Source organism: Clupea harengus, chromosome 20, assembly GCF_900700415.2.
Source record: "Clupea harengus chromosome 20, Ch_v2.0.2, whole genome shotgun sequence".
In the NCBI taxonomy this organism is placed as follows: domain Eukaryota; kingdom Metazoa; phylum Chordata; class Actinopteri; order Clupeiformes; family Clupeidae; genus Clupea; species Clupea harengus.
The window spans coordinates 23,527,047-23,543,637 of record NC_045171.1 but is presented as its reverse complement, the minus strand read 5'-3'; the positions used below and the strand labels follow the sequence as shown (position 1 = coordinate 23,543,637).

Below are 16,591 nucleotides of genomic sequence, written 5' to 3'. Positions count from 1 at the left end.
AGTACACACTGACTCTGACACACAGAACATATTGGAAACCTAATTATTTCAGTGAATCAGTCTCTCAGTTCTTATGGAAACCCCAGTGGAAAAGCTTCCAGAAAAATCAAGCATAAGCCTCTGGACAATGACTGGTTTTGGGAGAGTATGAGTGGATTTAGTTGAAGTGACCGATGTGGACTGAACACTCCTGACACCTGCCAAGACTGGGACAACCAAGCAACCGTCACGTTATACATCTGTGAACAATAGTGCCCGTCATGTAAAACACGTTCAACAACAGGGAGCCAAAAGAGACTCTCTCTCTCTCTTTCACTCACACACAGACACACACACACACACACACACACACACACACACACAGACACACACACACACACACACACACACACACACACACACACACACACACACACACACACACAGACACAGACACACACACACGCACACACACACCCACATACATAAACACACACACATGCAAACGCACACACACGCATTTTGTGAGGGAAATAACTATTGATAGGTCTTCAACAGGCATATAACGTCTTGTTCTTTTTCCTGTAAGTTAACTGATACATCAAAGTGCCAGCAACACCAGAGCCATGGATTAAGTACCCAAGAAAGAGAACTACATCTGTGATTTACAGCTAGCCTAACAGCATTAGCATGGTTATAAAAATGACCACTGAACACCATGCCTGTGGGCTGTGCCAATCTGCATGGCTGCATCGTGACTCCTAATGGGATTGAGAAATCTGATTGTGAGACTTCACAAAGATGGAAAAATCTAGCGGGAATCTAGCGAGGACTACTACAGTTAATGCATAGTCCAGACAGGCAAGCACGGTGGCAGGAGTGTGATGACGTGGAGTTGCATGAGTGCAAAATGTGGTGTGGAGCTGACATTTATAGTTGGTACCATTAATGGCTGTGGATATACCAAAATACTGAAGCTTGAAGGTTCAGAAGCTTGGCAGAAGAGGAACATTCCAGCATGACAACAATCCAAAGCACACTGCCAAAATCACGCAAGAGTTTCTAAAGAAGAAAAAAGTGAAAAGTATGACCTGGACAAGTATGTGGCCTGACTTGAATCCAATAGAACACCTTTGAAGTATTTTAAAGAGAAGAAAGGTAGAGCAACACAACTCCTCCAGCAAAGAGCAGCCGAGATAAAATGTGTCAGAAGAATGGCAGAACTCACTCCAGAAATGTGTGCAGCACTGGTATCCAAGATTCCAAGGGAGGGTAATGAAAGTTGTTCTTACTGTGGAGCCTGTATTTTTAATAAAGTACATCTAAACTGTTTTGAATTTGACAGAAGAGCAAACACCCTACTTTTTTTATTGAAAAGTGATGCAACTACTTTAAGGTATTACAATTTTGAATCACCTCTGCCTTGCATGCAAACTATATGACTCCCTCTACCTTGCATGTAAACTATATGACTCCCCCTGTCTTGCATGTAAACTGTATGACTCCTTTGCCTTGCATCTAAACTATATGACTCCCTCTACCTTGCATCTAAACTATATGACTCCCTCTGCCTTGCATCTAAACTATGACTCCCTCTGCCTTGCATCTAAACTATGACTTCCTCTACCTTGCATGTAAACTATATGACTCCCTCTGCCTTGCATGTAAACTATATGACTCCCTCTGCCTTGCATCTAAACTATGACTCCCTGCCTTGCATGTAAACTATGACTCCCTCTACCTTGAATGTAAACTATATGACTCCTTTGCCTTGCATGTAAACTATGACTCCCTCTGCCTTGCATCTAAACTATGACTCCTTTGCCTTGCATGTAAACTATGACTCCCTTTGCCTTGCATGTAAACTATGACTCCCTCTACCTTGCATGTAAACTATGACTCCCTCTGCCTTGCATCTAAACTATGACTCCCTCTGCCTTGCATCTAAACTATGACTCCCTCTGCCTTGCATCTAAACTATGACTCCCTCTGCCTTGCATCTAAACTATGACTCCTTTGCCTTGCATGTAAACTATGACTCCCTCTGCCTTGCATCTAAACTATGGCTTCCCCTCAGTGTTCCACTTGGCCTGGTTAGTGCCGGTGTCGTCGTTGCCATGGTGGAAGGTGGGCGGCCAGGCTGAGTCAGCCACTGTTGTGAAATATTTGCTGTCTCGCATGGCAGGCCAGGCCGGACAAGGAGTAGACCGAGAGCAAGTCTTTGATAGCGTCACCACATTCTTTTTTCCTTCTTTAGTTTTTTTTCCCTTTTTTTCTGATGGCTTATGAATAAGTGTGTGAATGGAAGAGGAATGAGCTCCATTTCCCCCTCTCTGTCTCTCACACTCTCTCTCACACACACACACACACACACACACACACACACTCACACTCACACACACACACACACACACACACACACACACACACACACACACACACACACACACACACACACACACACACACACACACACACACACACACACACACACACACACACACACACACACACACGCCTTCCACTCCAGACACTGAGACAGGAGAAGGTGGAAAGTGCAGGGCAGAGAGGGCACAGGACGCTCGTCTGGGTACCAGGGCAGAGAGGGCACAGGACGCTCGTCTGGGTACCAGGGCAGAGAGGGCACAGGACGCTCGTCTGGGTACCAGGTAACCCTCCCGCTCAGCCCTCTCTGACAGGAAATCGATGCCTTTATCCGTGCCACTGAGTATAGCACAACACGTTCACAGCCTGTCATTATGGTCGCAGCCCGTCACACCTAGCATACACACCCGTCACACCACACTCCATTTCCCACGCACCCTGTGCTTATGGCGTGCTGGCTGTGGGATGAAGGATCTTAAGGTCATTGAGAGGATCTTATGGTCATTGAGAGGATCTTACGGTCATTGAGAGGATCTTACGGTCATTGAACGGAACTGACCACAACAGCGGACAGCGAGCTCCTGAGTCACACAGACCAGGGGAGAGCCTTTGGTGAACTCTACGGGGAGTTCAAGTGGAGTCATTTTCTGAAGCTGGTGCAACTCCTGTCTCTTCACTGTTAAGAACGCGGTACAAACAACACCCACAGGAGGTCATGGGTTCAACACTCTACAGCGAGAGAAATAGGCTGTATGTGCTAACTGATTTTCAATCAACATCTCAATTACAAGAGGTTAATAAACAGGGTATATGTGTGTGTGTGTGTGTGTAATCAAAATATTTGTAATCTCTTTGAATCATATGTATTGCAAAAGACTGGGTGTTTGTAGATAACACAATAAAAGAAACACTTCCCAGAAATGTCTGTAGGAGAGCACGGCATTCAAATGACCTACTTGCTGAAGGAGTCCAGCTGGCTCTCCAAGGACACTGTCATCATCCTACTCTCACTGCTTTACACAGGGCCACTTAGTACATTACAATCGTGTGGGGAAATGAGTTAAACAAACACTGAGCCGCCTGTGAAGCACCACTCAGAATAACACACCCTGTAACCCTGTATAAAAATACAGTGCTTCACACAAACAAAGTTCAACAACGGGGATGTCTTGACATGAGAAAACTACAATCAGCTCGCCTTTCTTGGTGATGTTTCTGGGCCAGTATGACCCAAGCCCACCAAAACACACATATAAGACAGACATATTAAGAGGGTTAAACCTAACCAGAGAACCACACCAAGTTCCAAGAACTCAGTGCAATATGAAAGACCTCCATTATGCCGTGCTGTGTACTAAGGAATGCCCTAAGCCCTTGTTTCTTCATGGGGGTCCAATACATAGGGGGATCATATAGAGAGCATATAGTGGTTATTCAAGACTCGAGAGATGTGGTTGTAAGCATGTTATTCCCAGCCGAGACTATGTCAATAATGTGGGAGGCCAGAATTCCCTGCCACCTTTCTAGAGAATGGCTCCAACGAAAGGTAGATGATGGTAGGGCAGTGGGCCATGCCACAACCAATGGATGATTTCAACTTCAAGCAGAACTACACTGATAGGGGTCTGTGTTATCTCTGTTCATCTTTACAATACATGTGATATGTTAATAAAATATTAATAACACACTTATATTTGTGCATCCTGCCTCTGAAATAAGGATGGTTAACATAACAGCAGTGCATCCACATTACTACTGGTGTTTGACTGTATCATTATAGAGGTCAGTATAGATGCCATGTTTCTAACACCTTCATCATCTCCTTTCTCTGCCTCGCCATGGGTGAAGCTGGGATGGATGGGAGGACAGCTCTCTGTGAGGGGCAACAATTGACCCAAACATGTTCCAGAAAGAAAGGGGTTGGGGGTTGTGAACCAACAACAACACACTTGCGCTGGATATTCACAAGTTGCACAATCCATCCCTCAGATGAACAAGGTGAGGTAATCTTTCTCAGCAATGATGATTCTTCCAAAGAATGTGGGATCCAAACCAGAAGACCCTGTGGCCCTCGTGGACCGAATTTGGACATCCTGGAGAAGTCTCCTGGACAGACATGCTCCGACATGCCCGAACTGGCTCGCTCCGGAAGATTTCTGGTGGGCCAAAAACAATTTGCCCTCTGCTGGCTAAACTTGGGAATGCAGATTTCTGGGGGGGTTAACGTCCAGGCCCAATCATCTTCCCCATAGCTTCATACACCCATTCATGTTGATCCAAGTAGATGAGGAAGCCACCAATGAGTGCAGATAGTAGAATTGAGTTTAATCTTTACATTTTTCATGGAAAACCTTTTTTCCAAAAGTTATGTTCAGTTACTGGCAGATATTACATTTGTCTTGAGTATAAATGGTTAATTACTGCATATTTAGGAGCCACCAAAATCAAATGAACAAAGTCTCTCACAATCTCTAACTCCCAGTTTCTAGCTGACAGATCCCTTTAAATGGCAAGAATCTTTGCTAATTAGCTGTTTAGTTTCCTTTTAGTTTCCTAAAATCATGGCACACACTAATGTGATTCTCATCGTACGTTGGCAGGTTAGGGTTGTGATGAATGATTGTACCTAATGTGCAACAACTCTGTCAGGACTCATCAAACTGAGAAGGCCAGCACATGCTGTGGGTTCAACGGTTGGTCACCGGTGCACACAAGCACACAGCAACAACACACACGCACACACACACACACACACACACACACACACACTTACACACACACACACACACACACACACACACACAAACATACACACACACACACACACACACACACACACACACACACACACACACACACACACACAGATAAAAGTAGAAATCACTAATCACTAAAAATATAACCTATGAATTTAGGTGGAGGTTTTCAGACTAGAGCTACTTCTCTGCATGACAGCTTACCTGCTACCCCGACCTGGTGCGTGGCGAACCCAGGCAGACGACTCTCTCCTTCCCCCATCCAAAGGCAGAGTACGGCCTGGTTGTGCCGGGCGTGGTGGAAGGTGAATCCATGAGTGGCTGCCGCAGACGCCAGGCGGCTGAGAGAGATGGGTATGTGAAGCCATACGGCGATCTTGCCCTCCCCCCTCCACGTAGCCAGAGAATCTGTTACCATGCAAAGCAAATACATGCTGGCTCTCACTGGGTGGATGATAATGATTTTGTGTTGACACCAGGCAAGGAAATATACAGGATAGCATGCATCACACCCACATACAACTATTTCCCTTGTTACACACAGGATTAAATGTTACTTTTCATCTGTGAGTAGCATGTGGTGTGTATTCAGACTGGCAGACTGCAGCGGATCATTCGGTCAGCCGAGAAGGTCATCGGCTGCGACCTGCCGTCTCTCCTAGACCTGTTCCACTCCAGGACCAGCAAGAGAGCATGCAAGATCATCGTTGATCCTTCCCATCCCGGTCACCACCTATTCCAGAGACTCCCATCTGGCAGAAGGTTCCGGGCTATAAAGACCAAAACCTCGCGCCACCTGAACAGTTTTTTTCCCCACGGCAGTGGTGCTCACAAACAAGCCCCCTCCATCACACTGACTCTGGGTTTGCCAATTCCAATTCACAATTATTTATTATTATTTAATATTCTGTATTTGTCTTTTATTCTTGTTTTTGCTATTTTGTTGTTATGTTATGTGTTTTATGTCCTATGCACCAACCACCAAGATAATTTCCTGTATTTGTAAATATACTTGGCCATTAAAATAATTCTGATTCTGATTCTGATTCAGTTAGACTACTGGTGGCTGCTGTATTAGCGGCTGATTCAGTTAGGCTATACTTGGGACAGTCCACAGCATTATGTAAGAAGGATGCCTTTTGAGTGCTCCTTCAAGCCATAGGTGTAGACCCCTTGTAATGCATTGCTCACAATATGAAGCAAATTAGACTGCAGGTTGAAGAAGAAGCTCTAGAGTCTAGATCACATGGTCATGTGCGGAGGTCTTACTCAACTTCTGTTAGCATGTAACGTTGACTTATTTAGTGCCAAGGTGAACTTGGGATAGATATGGGTCAGGTTGAAGACTGAATAGCCTATAACATGGTTATGTGTATAGGGACTGGATTGGATATCGTCCACACAAAATGGTCATGTTAGGGCTGGATAAGTTAGACCTTGTTGCAATTAACAAAATTGATTAAAACGATCTCTAACGTCCTCCAATAGCTACCCAACGGCAAAAAAAAGTGCTCCTGTTCACTTGCCTTTCAGAAGAATGCTGAAGGCATCTTCACTGATGTCTGGTGGAAAGTCACGGACTGTAACGCCTCCAAACCGGTCCACTTTCCCTGTCAATGCAGAACAACTCGCCGGCTGTTCATTGTGAAGCTGCAATTGCTTACCAAAGCACGAGAAGGGGCGCAATGCCCTCGGTGTCGGTGACAGCCGGTTAACCGCATAACTTACAGTTTGCTTGGAAAGTATGCTTGCGAAAGCAGGTAATAATTTGTTACAAAGCCGTACCATTTCATCAGATGGTTGATGTATAGGAAATTATAGCTATATGTCAGCACATTGTCAACGGGTTACATAAATGCCAGGTCCAAAAGTTGTATAAATACCGTAATGCATAGTATATCGGGTCAATGAGCAAGTGGACATCTTCGATGTCAATATATATATTTTTTTAGATTAGAGTCGTTTTATCTAATCAAGTTCTCTTTCCAGTAGTCTATAATAATGCAAAGGTTTCGTGAACCTATGATCATGCTTAAATCATACTTCCTTTTGTTAAATTAAATGTCACTTAGCAGGAGGCTGTCTGTACTGTTTTACGGTAAAGAGGGCGGTGATGCACTTTCACCCCTCCAATCCGGAAGTTTACGTTCTGAGCGGCATGGTGCTTGCATGCTTATCAATGAACACAACTTCTCAGTTACTGATGCTACTGTGATTTCGTTTGCAAAATGTCATCTAAAAAAAATAAAGGTAAAAGCAAAAAAGCAAGTGATGGAGACAATTCCAGCTTGAAGAATTCAGAAGATGCAGACAATTCTGTAGTCGGAGGGAATTGCAGCAACGGAGCTCTAAGTGTTACCGACTTCATCGAGAAAGGTAATAGAAAACTAACGTTTCAAAGTTACCTTTGAAGATATTCTAAAATACAATACATAGAGTTGTATATGCAGAGACAGTTGCAGAGTTGTATCTCCTGACAATTGTAATGCGATTTAACTGTGTAATGTGTAAGTTAACTTAATTATAGTCTGAGAGAGCTCATCGTGGTACTATAGTAGACTAGACTATAGACCGTTAACTCTGTGTTCAATGGATCTGGTGCAAAAGCATTCTTATCTAGTTTAACCTCTAATCTCGTCATGAAAGGGAACATTAAGTCTCATCACTCTGACAGCTGACTTGCTCTACAGTGTTAGCTTACGTGAAGCTCACTTCTCCCAAATACACTCACCTTGTGTCATCAACTCATTGTTTTCTACATGTCCAATTTTGTGCAGATGTTTTTTTTGTGTCGTTATTTATGGGATTTTGTTTGTTTGTTTGTTGGTTTGTTTGTTTGTAGCTGATGAAAAAGTCCCTAAAAGATGCAGATCCCTACTTGCACAGCTGAGTCTAAACACAATGAAGTCAGCAGGTGTGTGCATTGGAAGACCAGCCCTGCTCACTACCAGCACAGGTCAACAGGAGGTGTGTGACAAAATAATGAATGGCTGTGTTCAAGGCATGGATAAGATAATTTTTTCTTGCAGGACCATAGACATGAACATTAAATTGTACTTAAACTACAATTTGAACTTCTTAGCAGATTTTAGGTTCACTTTCCCCGTTGGGTAATTAAAATAAAATAGGATATTGTGGCTTTTTGTTTCCAGTTTTAAGGCCATTCAAATGCCCAAAACACAGAAATCTGATCTGGTTTAATCACTGCAATAACATTAGTAACATACCAGTCATTCATCTTGGTTTAGCAACTGAATCTTTATAATTAGCAATGGTACTCTACATTTTCTAATGACATTTGCCACGGAATACAAAGGAATTTCACTGTTCAGTGAGCCCAATACTTCAGTTTTGTACAAGACTGAGTGTGTTTGTGTTGTGGTTCAGGTGTGCTTGGCTTGGCCAGTTGGAGCCTTCCCCTCCAGGAAAGTGGGCCTCACAAAAAGCACCCAGACGAGCCTTCGGGTGAAGCCAGGGAATGGCGTGTTCCTACACCCAGTAACAGGGCCCATTCTGCAGGCAGAGGACATTGAACTCTCCCTCAGGTAAGAGATCAGACCATCATGTTATGGGCCTTAAAAGCAAACTTTACACTATTTTGCCAAGCTTAACATGTCAAGGTAAATTTCAGAGGCATGTGAATATTTAATTTGATTTTAATTATTTACTGTTTTATGATCCTGTGAAATGTGGCTACTACTGGATATGCAATGCATTTGTGGTGTTGAAGTCACTTGTTAATGCGAACAAGAGAGAGGGCTTTTACTGGTGTTGCTGTTACAGAATAACATAAAGTAAAAAGGTGTCAAATATGGCTGTAGCATGTAGGTAACTGGTTAACTGGTTTCATGGAGTTCTCTCCAATGTTGCAATAGTAGGTTCCAGGCCAGTTTTGAAAGTAATGGTTGAAAAAGATACAAACTTGATACGTAGAATCTTGAATTGCTTTTTAAAGTGGTTGTAGAGCAATTATTTCTCAGTACTTGATGACCATCTGTAACTCCAGGCCCAGTATAACTAATTTGACATGGAACTTTTTTGCTCCTGTTTATGCTTTTGTGAAAAAAAATAAGCAGTTGACGCCATCTGCTGGTGGTCTTTATGAACACAACGTCTTGAGACGGTTTTGAGAAAGTTCAGTGAACATAAAGCTTGTGGTGATTTTTAACATTTATTACATTTTTTATTTATTGAATTACTTCATGTACTTCATGTTTTAAGCCAAGAGGACAGTGCTCTTAATGTGGAGGAATTCAGCACATTTCTTCTGCGGACCCTGGGTAAGATGGAGTTTCTCTATGTATTGTGCTGACTTGAATTTTTTAGGATTTTAGATCCATTTCTAATTCCTAAAGCTTAAATGTAAAACTGTTAAGATATACAATCTATATGTGGTATTTTCATTTATTTATTTAATTTAATTTATTTTTATTTAATTTTAAATTAGATGGGAGGATAGTTCTGCCAGGAAACACCCTGTCTGTGACCTTCTTTGGCCGCTCCTGCAGCGTAACTGTGGAGAAAGTGAAAGGGGTAGACGGACTGACCCTGGAGCGGACCTTCTCCCAGGGCGAGGCGGACGCCACCTGCCCAGACGAGAGCTCCACCTCCAGCTCCCTGTTCGTCTCCCTCCAGCTCAGCCTCCTGAACCTGGAGGACCAGGACCAGAGAATGTCAGTGAGCACCCCTTCTAAACCCAGTGTCCCCGCACTCAGTACTCCACTCAGGCCTGGGGCGCCCGCCCCCTGTGTGCCTCTCTGGGTGGACAGCCCACTACCCGCTATGCCGCATACCCCAGATGCCCTGGCGGACAGCTTAGCCAGCCCAGAGCAGGATGGGACGCCCGGACAGAAGCAGCTGGACTCCGATGCCCCCACAGCTCCACCTGGTGGCGCCTCTGGGAGTGACACCTTTTACTGCGTGTCGGCGAGCACCAGGCTGAGGTTCCGAGACAGACAGAGGGAGGAGAGGGAGCAGGAGGCCTCCGAGCTGCCCGCGGTCACCTACAGCATGATCGGAGGTCTGAGCAGTCAGCTGGACACCATACGAGAGACCATCGAGCTGCCTCTCAAACATCCTGAACTGTTCAAGCGCTACGGTATGCAGAGAGGGCCCCCCCCACAGCTTGCTTTAGACTGTTAAGGAGAAGCAGTCCACAGACAGAAGTTCAAGGGTGATCTTAGAAGTGTACTGATGTGTGTCAGTAGGTATAGAGTGGGAAGGGGAGTTTCTCAGCAGATAAAGAGTGTGAGCACAGCCTTATAGTTGTGTGGAGTGTGTCTGCTTCTCACACTCCTTAGATTGATGAAATATTAGAGAGATATGCAAATGTTTGTGAATATTAGTATTTTGTGTGAAAGCAGTGGTATTTGGTACAATTACCTTATGAACATACCTTTATAACCAATGATTTTGAGGGACTTCAAGAACTCATGGCATTTCATTTATTATTTGAATCATGTCATGTCATGGTGACATCTCCTGGAAAACAAATGTATGTATGAGTTAGAACATGCTTTAGTGGAACAAATTCTTTTGGTATTGATAGCGGTTCATGGCCTGTGTCTGTTTACTCCCAGGAATCCCGGCACCAAGGGGTGTTCTTCTCCACGGCCCTCCTGGCACAGGGAAGACCATGATAGGGCGAGCAATAGCCAATGAGGTCGGAGCTCACATGACTGTCATCAATGGCCCAGAGATCATCAGCAAGTAAAGAATATTATACTTCCATTAAATATTACAAATATTACTGTGTGGAAAACTAAGGGACATTTTATAATGCTGTTTCATCTCTATAATGTTTCATCCTTCATTCATTTCCAAAAGTTCACATGAACTTTTTATATTCAGGACAGGTTCTGTTACAATAATACAAATGTAGCATGCATGTTGTGTTTTTTATTGTTTTTCTTAATCACAAAAAAAATATGCTAAATTATTAGCTTTATTATTACTTTTTGTAAAGTAGTTTTTGACTTGGAAGGGTAGAATGGAGGAAAATGTCCAAAAAGCACGCAGTCTTAAAGAAGGCCCATGACTGGCATGTTGTCTTTCTCTTTGACCCACTTCGAGCGAGTGAGTCCATCTGCTGTCTGCGTGTTTTTCAGGCAGAGGCCCCCCAACACACACACACACACACACACACACACACACACATACACACACACACACACACACAGGCCTGGCCCAGAGGGGAAACTCACACCTTCTGGTGTCCAGTGACTGTTATTACTTTATTGCACATGTTTATTTTAACCACACTATTTTGTTTGGAGGTTCTATGGGGAGACGGAGGCCCGACTAAGGCAGATCTTTGCCGAGGCGTCTCAAAGGTAAGCTGTGTATTCCCCAATCACCTCTGTACCTCGAGTGTGCTTTACAGCATCATGTGCAGGTTAAAAGAACTGGGGATGAATGTCACACCAACAGCCTATTCAAGTGGATGTCCTTTAAAAGTGTCACACATAACACTGATAACACCGTATTGTTTTATCATGGTGTATAGAGCCTGACTATACTGTGAGATTCGATCTGGACACTCTGAATCCCTAATGCAACACACATGTATATTGTTTTATTGTGCAGTCACAAACCATGACTTAATACTGTGAGACTCTCCTCCTCTTCCGACAGAAGGCCTGCTATTATCTTCATCGACGAGCTGGACGCCCTCTGCCCCAAGAGGGAGGGGGCTCAGAACGAGGTGGAGAAGCGGGTGGTGGCCTCTCTCCTCACACTCATGGATGGCATCGGATCAGTGAGTAGAAGGAACCCTCTCTCAGTTAGTGAGCTGAAAGACATCAGAAATACTCTCATTGGATCAGTGAGTAGAAGGAACCCTCTCGCAGTTAGTGAGCTCAAAGAGATATACTCTCATTGGATCAGTGAGTATAAGGAACCCTCTCAGTTAGTGAGCTCAAAGAGATATACTCTCATTGGATCAGTGAGTATAAGGAACACTCTCAGTTAGTGAGCTCAAAGAGATATACTCTCATTGGATCAGTGAGTATAAGGAACCCTCTCAGTTAGTGAGCTCAAAGACATCAGATATACTCTCATTGGATCAGTGAGTATAAGGAACTCTCAGTTAGTGAGCTCAAAGACATCAGATATACTCTCATTGGATCAGTGAGTATAAGGAACCCTCTCAGTTAGTGAGCTCAAAGACATCAGATATACTCTCATTGGATCAGTGAGTATAAGGAACCCTCTCAGTTAGTGAGCTCAAAGACATCAGATATACTCTCATTGGATCAGTGAGTAGAAGGAACCCTCTCGCAGTTAGTGAGCTCAAAGAGATATACTCTCATTGGATCAGTGAGTATAAGGAACCCTCTCGCAGTTAGTGAGCTCAAAGACATCAGAAATACTCTCTCCCTCTTAAGTTTACATGCACACATTATCTGTCTTTCTGTTCATCTATCCTTCTAGTTATCCATTCTTCTATTCATATCTATCTGTCTATCTATCTGTCTATCTAGCTTGCTATCTATCTTGCTGTCTTTCTGTGTATCTATCTATCTCTCTATCTGTCTTGCTGTCTTTCTGTCTATCTGTCTTGCTGTCTTTCTGTGTATCTATATGTCTATCCATCCATCCATCCATCCATCCAACCATTCATCCAACTCTGAGCAGTGTTCTCTCTCTCGAGGAGCATTTACTTCTTGCCTTGCTGCCCTCCCTCAGTGCACAAACCCATGGTGAATCAGCACCCCAAACAGGACTGGGATAGAGCATTCAGTTTGACATGATGGGCCACGGATGAGCCACGCTCCCTCCCCCTCTCCCCTCCCCCCTCCCCTCGCTCCCCAAGGGGAGAAGCATGGCCTGGGAAACATATCGCAGCCGTGGAGGTCACACTGTCCACAGGCCGCTACGTGCTAAACTGACATTTTTCTGTCGCAAAGTAGAGCTCCAGCCCTGCGTCCAGTCCTATGTGTATTCCTCTCCCAAAAACAGATGCCTCCCTCCCTCCCTCCCTCTCTCCCTCCATCCATCCCTCCTCTCTCCCTCCCTCCCTCCCTCTCTCCCTCCCTCCCTCCATCCCTCCCTCCCTCCATGTTTTTTTTTATCCCAGACCCTCGTTGCTCTGCTGGGCTGGAGGCTGGATAATCCAAGGTCACCCCAAAAATGGGCCTGTGCTCTGGAATGTGGCGAAAGCACTTCCTCGTTCCGAATTCCACTTCATGCTGTAATTTTATTTGTGTTTTGCCCAGAGACCCCCCCCCCCCCCCCGCCACTCCCCATTCCCCCTTTTTCTTGGCCCCAAGGAGTTGCACAGAGAAGTTTTTGTGGTGAAGTGTGTGTGTTTGTGTGTGTGTCAGAGAGGAAATTATTTATTGGCATTCAGCTGGACCACCCTTGGAAGCACAATGTTGTTGGTTTTTTCTCCTCGCAAGAGAAGACTTTTTTTCCAGATACTGTAGGAGTTTGTCAGGAATATGTATCTAGGGCTTGACTCCCCACGCAGCTGAAAATGGACAGCTCAAATTAAACACTATTGCAGACACAAGGGCAAACATTATGGAACAACCAAAAAAAAACAAGTTAGTTTGAAAAATGGCAATTTGGCTTTTGAATCACACAACCACAATACGCATAAATGCATGTACATGTTTGTCATAGTTCAACTTCATAACAACCTAATAGATTTCAGAATACGAATAAGAAGAAAGTACATATATAAATGAGACAAACAAAAAATATTAATATTTATTTAAAGGTGTATAAAGTAAGTATGCACAAGCATACCTTACACATTTGACAATATAATTCATAAAGGTATATAACAAAGGCATATATAGATATGCCCTTCATCTGCTGATGTGTAAAGCACTTTGAATGCCAATGTGTACGATCTGTGCTATAGAAAGAAACTGGCCTTGCCGTGCCAAAAGAAGTAACACCAAACACCAAAACCTTTAACATGTCTTCCCTTGCCCATCCTTTTCCTCCAGGAGGGTCACGCAGGGCAACTGCTGGTGCTGGGGGCAACTAACCGGCCCCACGCGCTGGACCCCGCCCTGAGGAGGCCGGGCCGCTTCGATAAGGAGCTGGAGGTGGGGGTCCCCGGGGCGGTGGAGCGGGCGGACATCTTGAGAAAGCTGCTGCGCTCCATGCCCTGCCTCCTCTCCCAGCAGGAAGTGCTGGAGCTGGCAGACGTCGCCCATGGTTACGTAGGAGCTGACCTTGCCGCCGTTTGCAAGGAAGCAGGTGGGTAACTTCCCCACTCCAACAACTCCTCCAGTACACTTACACACACACGCAGTCACACACACACGCAGTCGCACACACACACACACGCACACGCACGCACGCACGCACGCACGCACGCACGCACGCACGCACGCACGCACGCAGTCACACACACACGCAGTCACACACACACACAGACACACACACACACACACACACACACAGACACGCATACACACAAAGTGAGATCCTCTAAGAGTGTGTGTGTGTGTACACACAAACACATACTTAGAACATCTCCCTTCTTCATCTGTCCCTTGATGCACTAGAAACTGCACTCTGGGTTTTGGACTGGCCCTGGCACACAGCTCTCTCTGGCCAACCTTGTGGCAGTGCCACCCATAATCGGATGTGTTCTCGTCTGCCACTCTGAGGGGCCGGTGGTCGTGAGTGAGTCTTTAAATATTTGACCGGAGTGAATTGCCCTCAGAGTTTGGTCTGTCAACAGCTGGTTACAGGTACAGGAAATATCAGCGTGCCAACACATGGTGACAGGGGGCAGTAGGCTGCACCGTTTCAGCCCGTCTCAGGCTTCACTCCCACCGTCGCCCTCCAACCAAACAAACCTATTTCCATCTCCTCACCCCTCTCTTCACTGTAAGCAGAACCCAAATGAAACCGCCCATCATGAGGTAGGTTTATTATGTCCAATACTGTATAATCAGTGAGCAGGGCTATCTGTGTGTGTGTGTGAGAGAGAGAGAGAGAGAGAGAGAGAGAGAAAGGAAAGAGAGAGAGAGAGAGAGAGAGAGAGAGAGAGAGGGAGAGAGGGAGAGAGGGAGAGAGGGAGAGAGGGAGAGAGGGAGAGAGAGAGAGAGAGAGAGAGAGAGAGAAAGAGTGCTGCTTGTTGAAGGCCCCCCCACCCCCCCACCCCACCCCACCCGGCCAAGCGTGTCTTAATGTATGAGAACGGCGCGTAGTTTGGACAGGCCGAGGGAACACTGTGGTTCACCGCCGCTGTTAGCCTCTACTCACACCAGGATGTGGGGGCGATCTGCCGCCGAGCGGATGTGGTGATGTTCCACTGCTATCCCATGGAGAAAAACACACACACACACTCACACTCACACACACCACACACACTTGCGCACACACACACACACACATGCACACACACACACACACACACACACTCAGTTGCGCACACACACACACGCATAGATACATAAAAAGCCCATTACTTGTCGTCAAATTGTCAGATCGCTCCGTGACTGTCTGGAAGTGCTCCCTTGCTCCCCATGCCCTCATCCCCTCAACACCCCCCCCCCCTCCCCCCCCCCCCCCTCCCCCCCTGTCCCCCCGTCCCCACCCCCCTCCATTCCTTTAATGGTAAACAGTGGCAGGATGGGGCTGTTTCTGTGGGTGGCAGGGGTCCATTTTCTCCCCAGGCCACAGATGAAGGGGGAAGTGGGGACTGGGGGCTGGAGAGGGGATGGTCGGGGGGTTGGGGTGAGAGGGTGGTGGCTGCTCCCTCCTGGGTGGTCCCTGGAGCGCGGAGGATTGCGTTACCAGCTGAGGCTGGGGCTGAGGCTGGGGTGCTGCTGGCGGGGGTGGTGGGGTGGTGGGGTGGCGGGCGGACGTGTTTTCCGGAGGCATCACCACTGCTGCTGATTTACGCCCCGTGGGGACGGAGAGAGAGAGAGGGAGAGAGAAGGGGAGAGAGAGAGGGGGAGAGAGAAGAAGAGATAGAGAGAAAGAGAGAGAGGGAGAAGGAGAGAGAGAAGGAGAGAGAGAGAGAGAGAGGGAGAGGGACAGAGAAAGAAGGAGAGAGAGAGAGAAGGACCGAGAGAGAGAAGGAGAGAGAGAGAAGGAGAGAGAGAGAGGGAGAGAGAGAAGGAGAGATAGAGAAAAAGAAGGAGAGAGAGAGAGAGAGAGAGAGAGAAAAGGACCGAGAGAGAGAAGGAGAGAGAGAGAGAGGGAGAGAGAGAAGGAGAGATAGAGAGAAGGAGAGAGAGAGAGGGAGAAGGAGAGAGAAGGAGAGAGAGAGAGAGAGAGAGAGAGAGGGAGAGGGACAGAGAGAGGGACAGAGAGAGAAGGAGAGAGAGAGAGAGAGAGAGAACGACCGAGAGAAAGGAGAGAGAGAGAGGGAGAGAGAGGGGGGGGACAGAGGGAGAGAGAGAGAAGGAGAGAAAGAGAGAGAAGGAGAGAGAGAGAGGGGGGGGGAGAGAGAGAGAGAGAGAGAGAGAGAGAGAGAGAGAGAGAGAGAGAGAGAGAGA

General features: G+C 45.9%; 2 protein-coding genes across 2 annotated transcripts in view; one reads left to right on the top strand and one right to left on the bottom strand.

Annotated features, from left to right (window-relative positions):
• The window catches only part of nudt6 (nudix (nucleoside diphosphate linked moiety X)-type motif 6), a 93,287-nt gene extending 86,272 nt beyond the window's left edge, over positions 1 to 7,015 (bottom strand). Inside the window, exons 1-2 of the mRNA XM_031587609.2 lie at positions 6,647 to 7,015; positions 5,325 to 5,528 (exon numbers count right to left, since the gene is read on the bottom strand). Of these exons, the coding sequence (XP_031443469.1) occupies positions 5,325 to 5,528; positions 6,647 to 6,908 (466 nt within the window). The 5' untranslated portion in view covers positions 6,909 to 7,015. The remainder of the gene's footprint in view (positions 1 to 5,324; positions 5,529 to 6,646) is intronic.
• Positions 7,016 to 7,239: 224 nt separating this feature from the next.
• Positions 7,240 to 16,591, top strand: part of spata5 (spermatogenesis associated 5) — a 113,084-nt gene continuing 103,732 nt past the window's right edge. Inside the window, exons 1-9 of the mRNA XM_031587608.2 lie at positions 7,240 to 7,496; positions 7,963 to 8,087; positions 8,508 to 8,665; positions 9,342 to 9,400; positions 9,568 to 10,218; positions 10,700 to 10,829; positions 11,396 to 11,452; positions 11,754 to 11,877; positions 14,078 to 14,333. Of these exons, the coding sequence (XP_031443468.1) occupies positions 7,349 to 7,496; positions 7,963 to 8,087; positions 8,508 to 8,665; positions 9,342 to 9,400; positions 9,568 to 10,218; positions 10,700 to 10,829; positions 11,396 to 11,452; positions 11,754 to 11,877; positions 14,078 to 14,333 (1,708 nt within the window). The 5' untranslated portion in view covers positions 7,240 to 7,348. The remainder of the gene's footprint in view (positions 7,497 to 7,962; positions 8,088 to 8,507; positions 8,666 to 9,341; positions 9,401 to 9,567; positions 10,219 to 10,699; positions 10,830 to 11,395; positions 11,453 to 11,753; positions 11,878 to 14,077; positions 14,334 to 16,591) is intronic.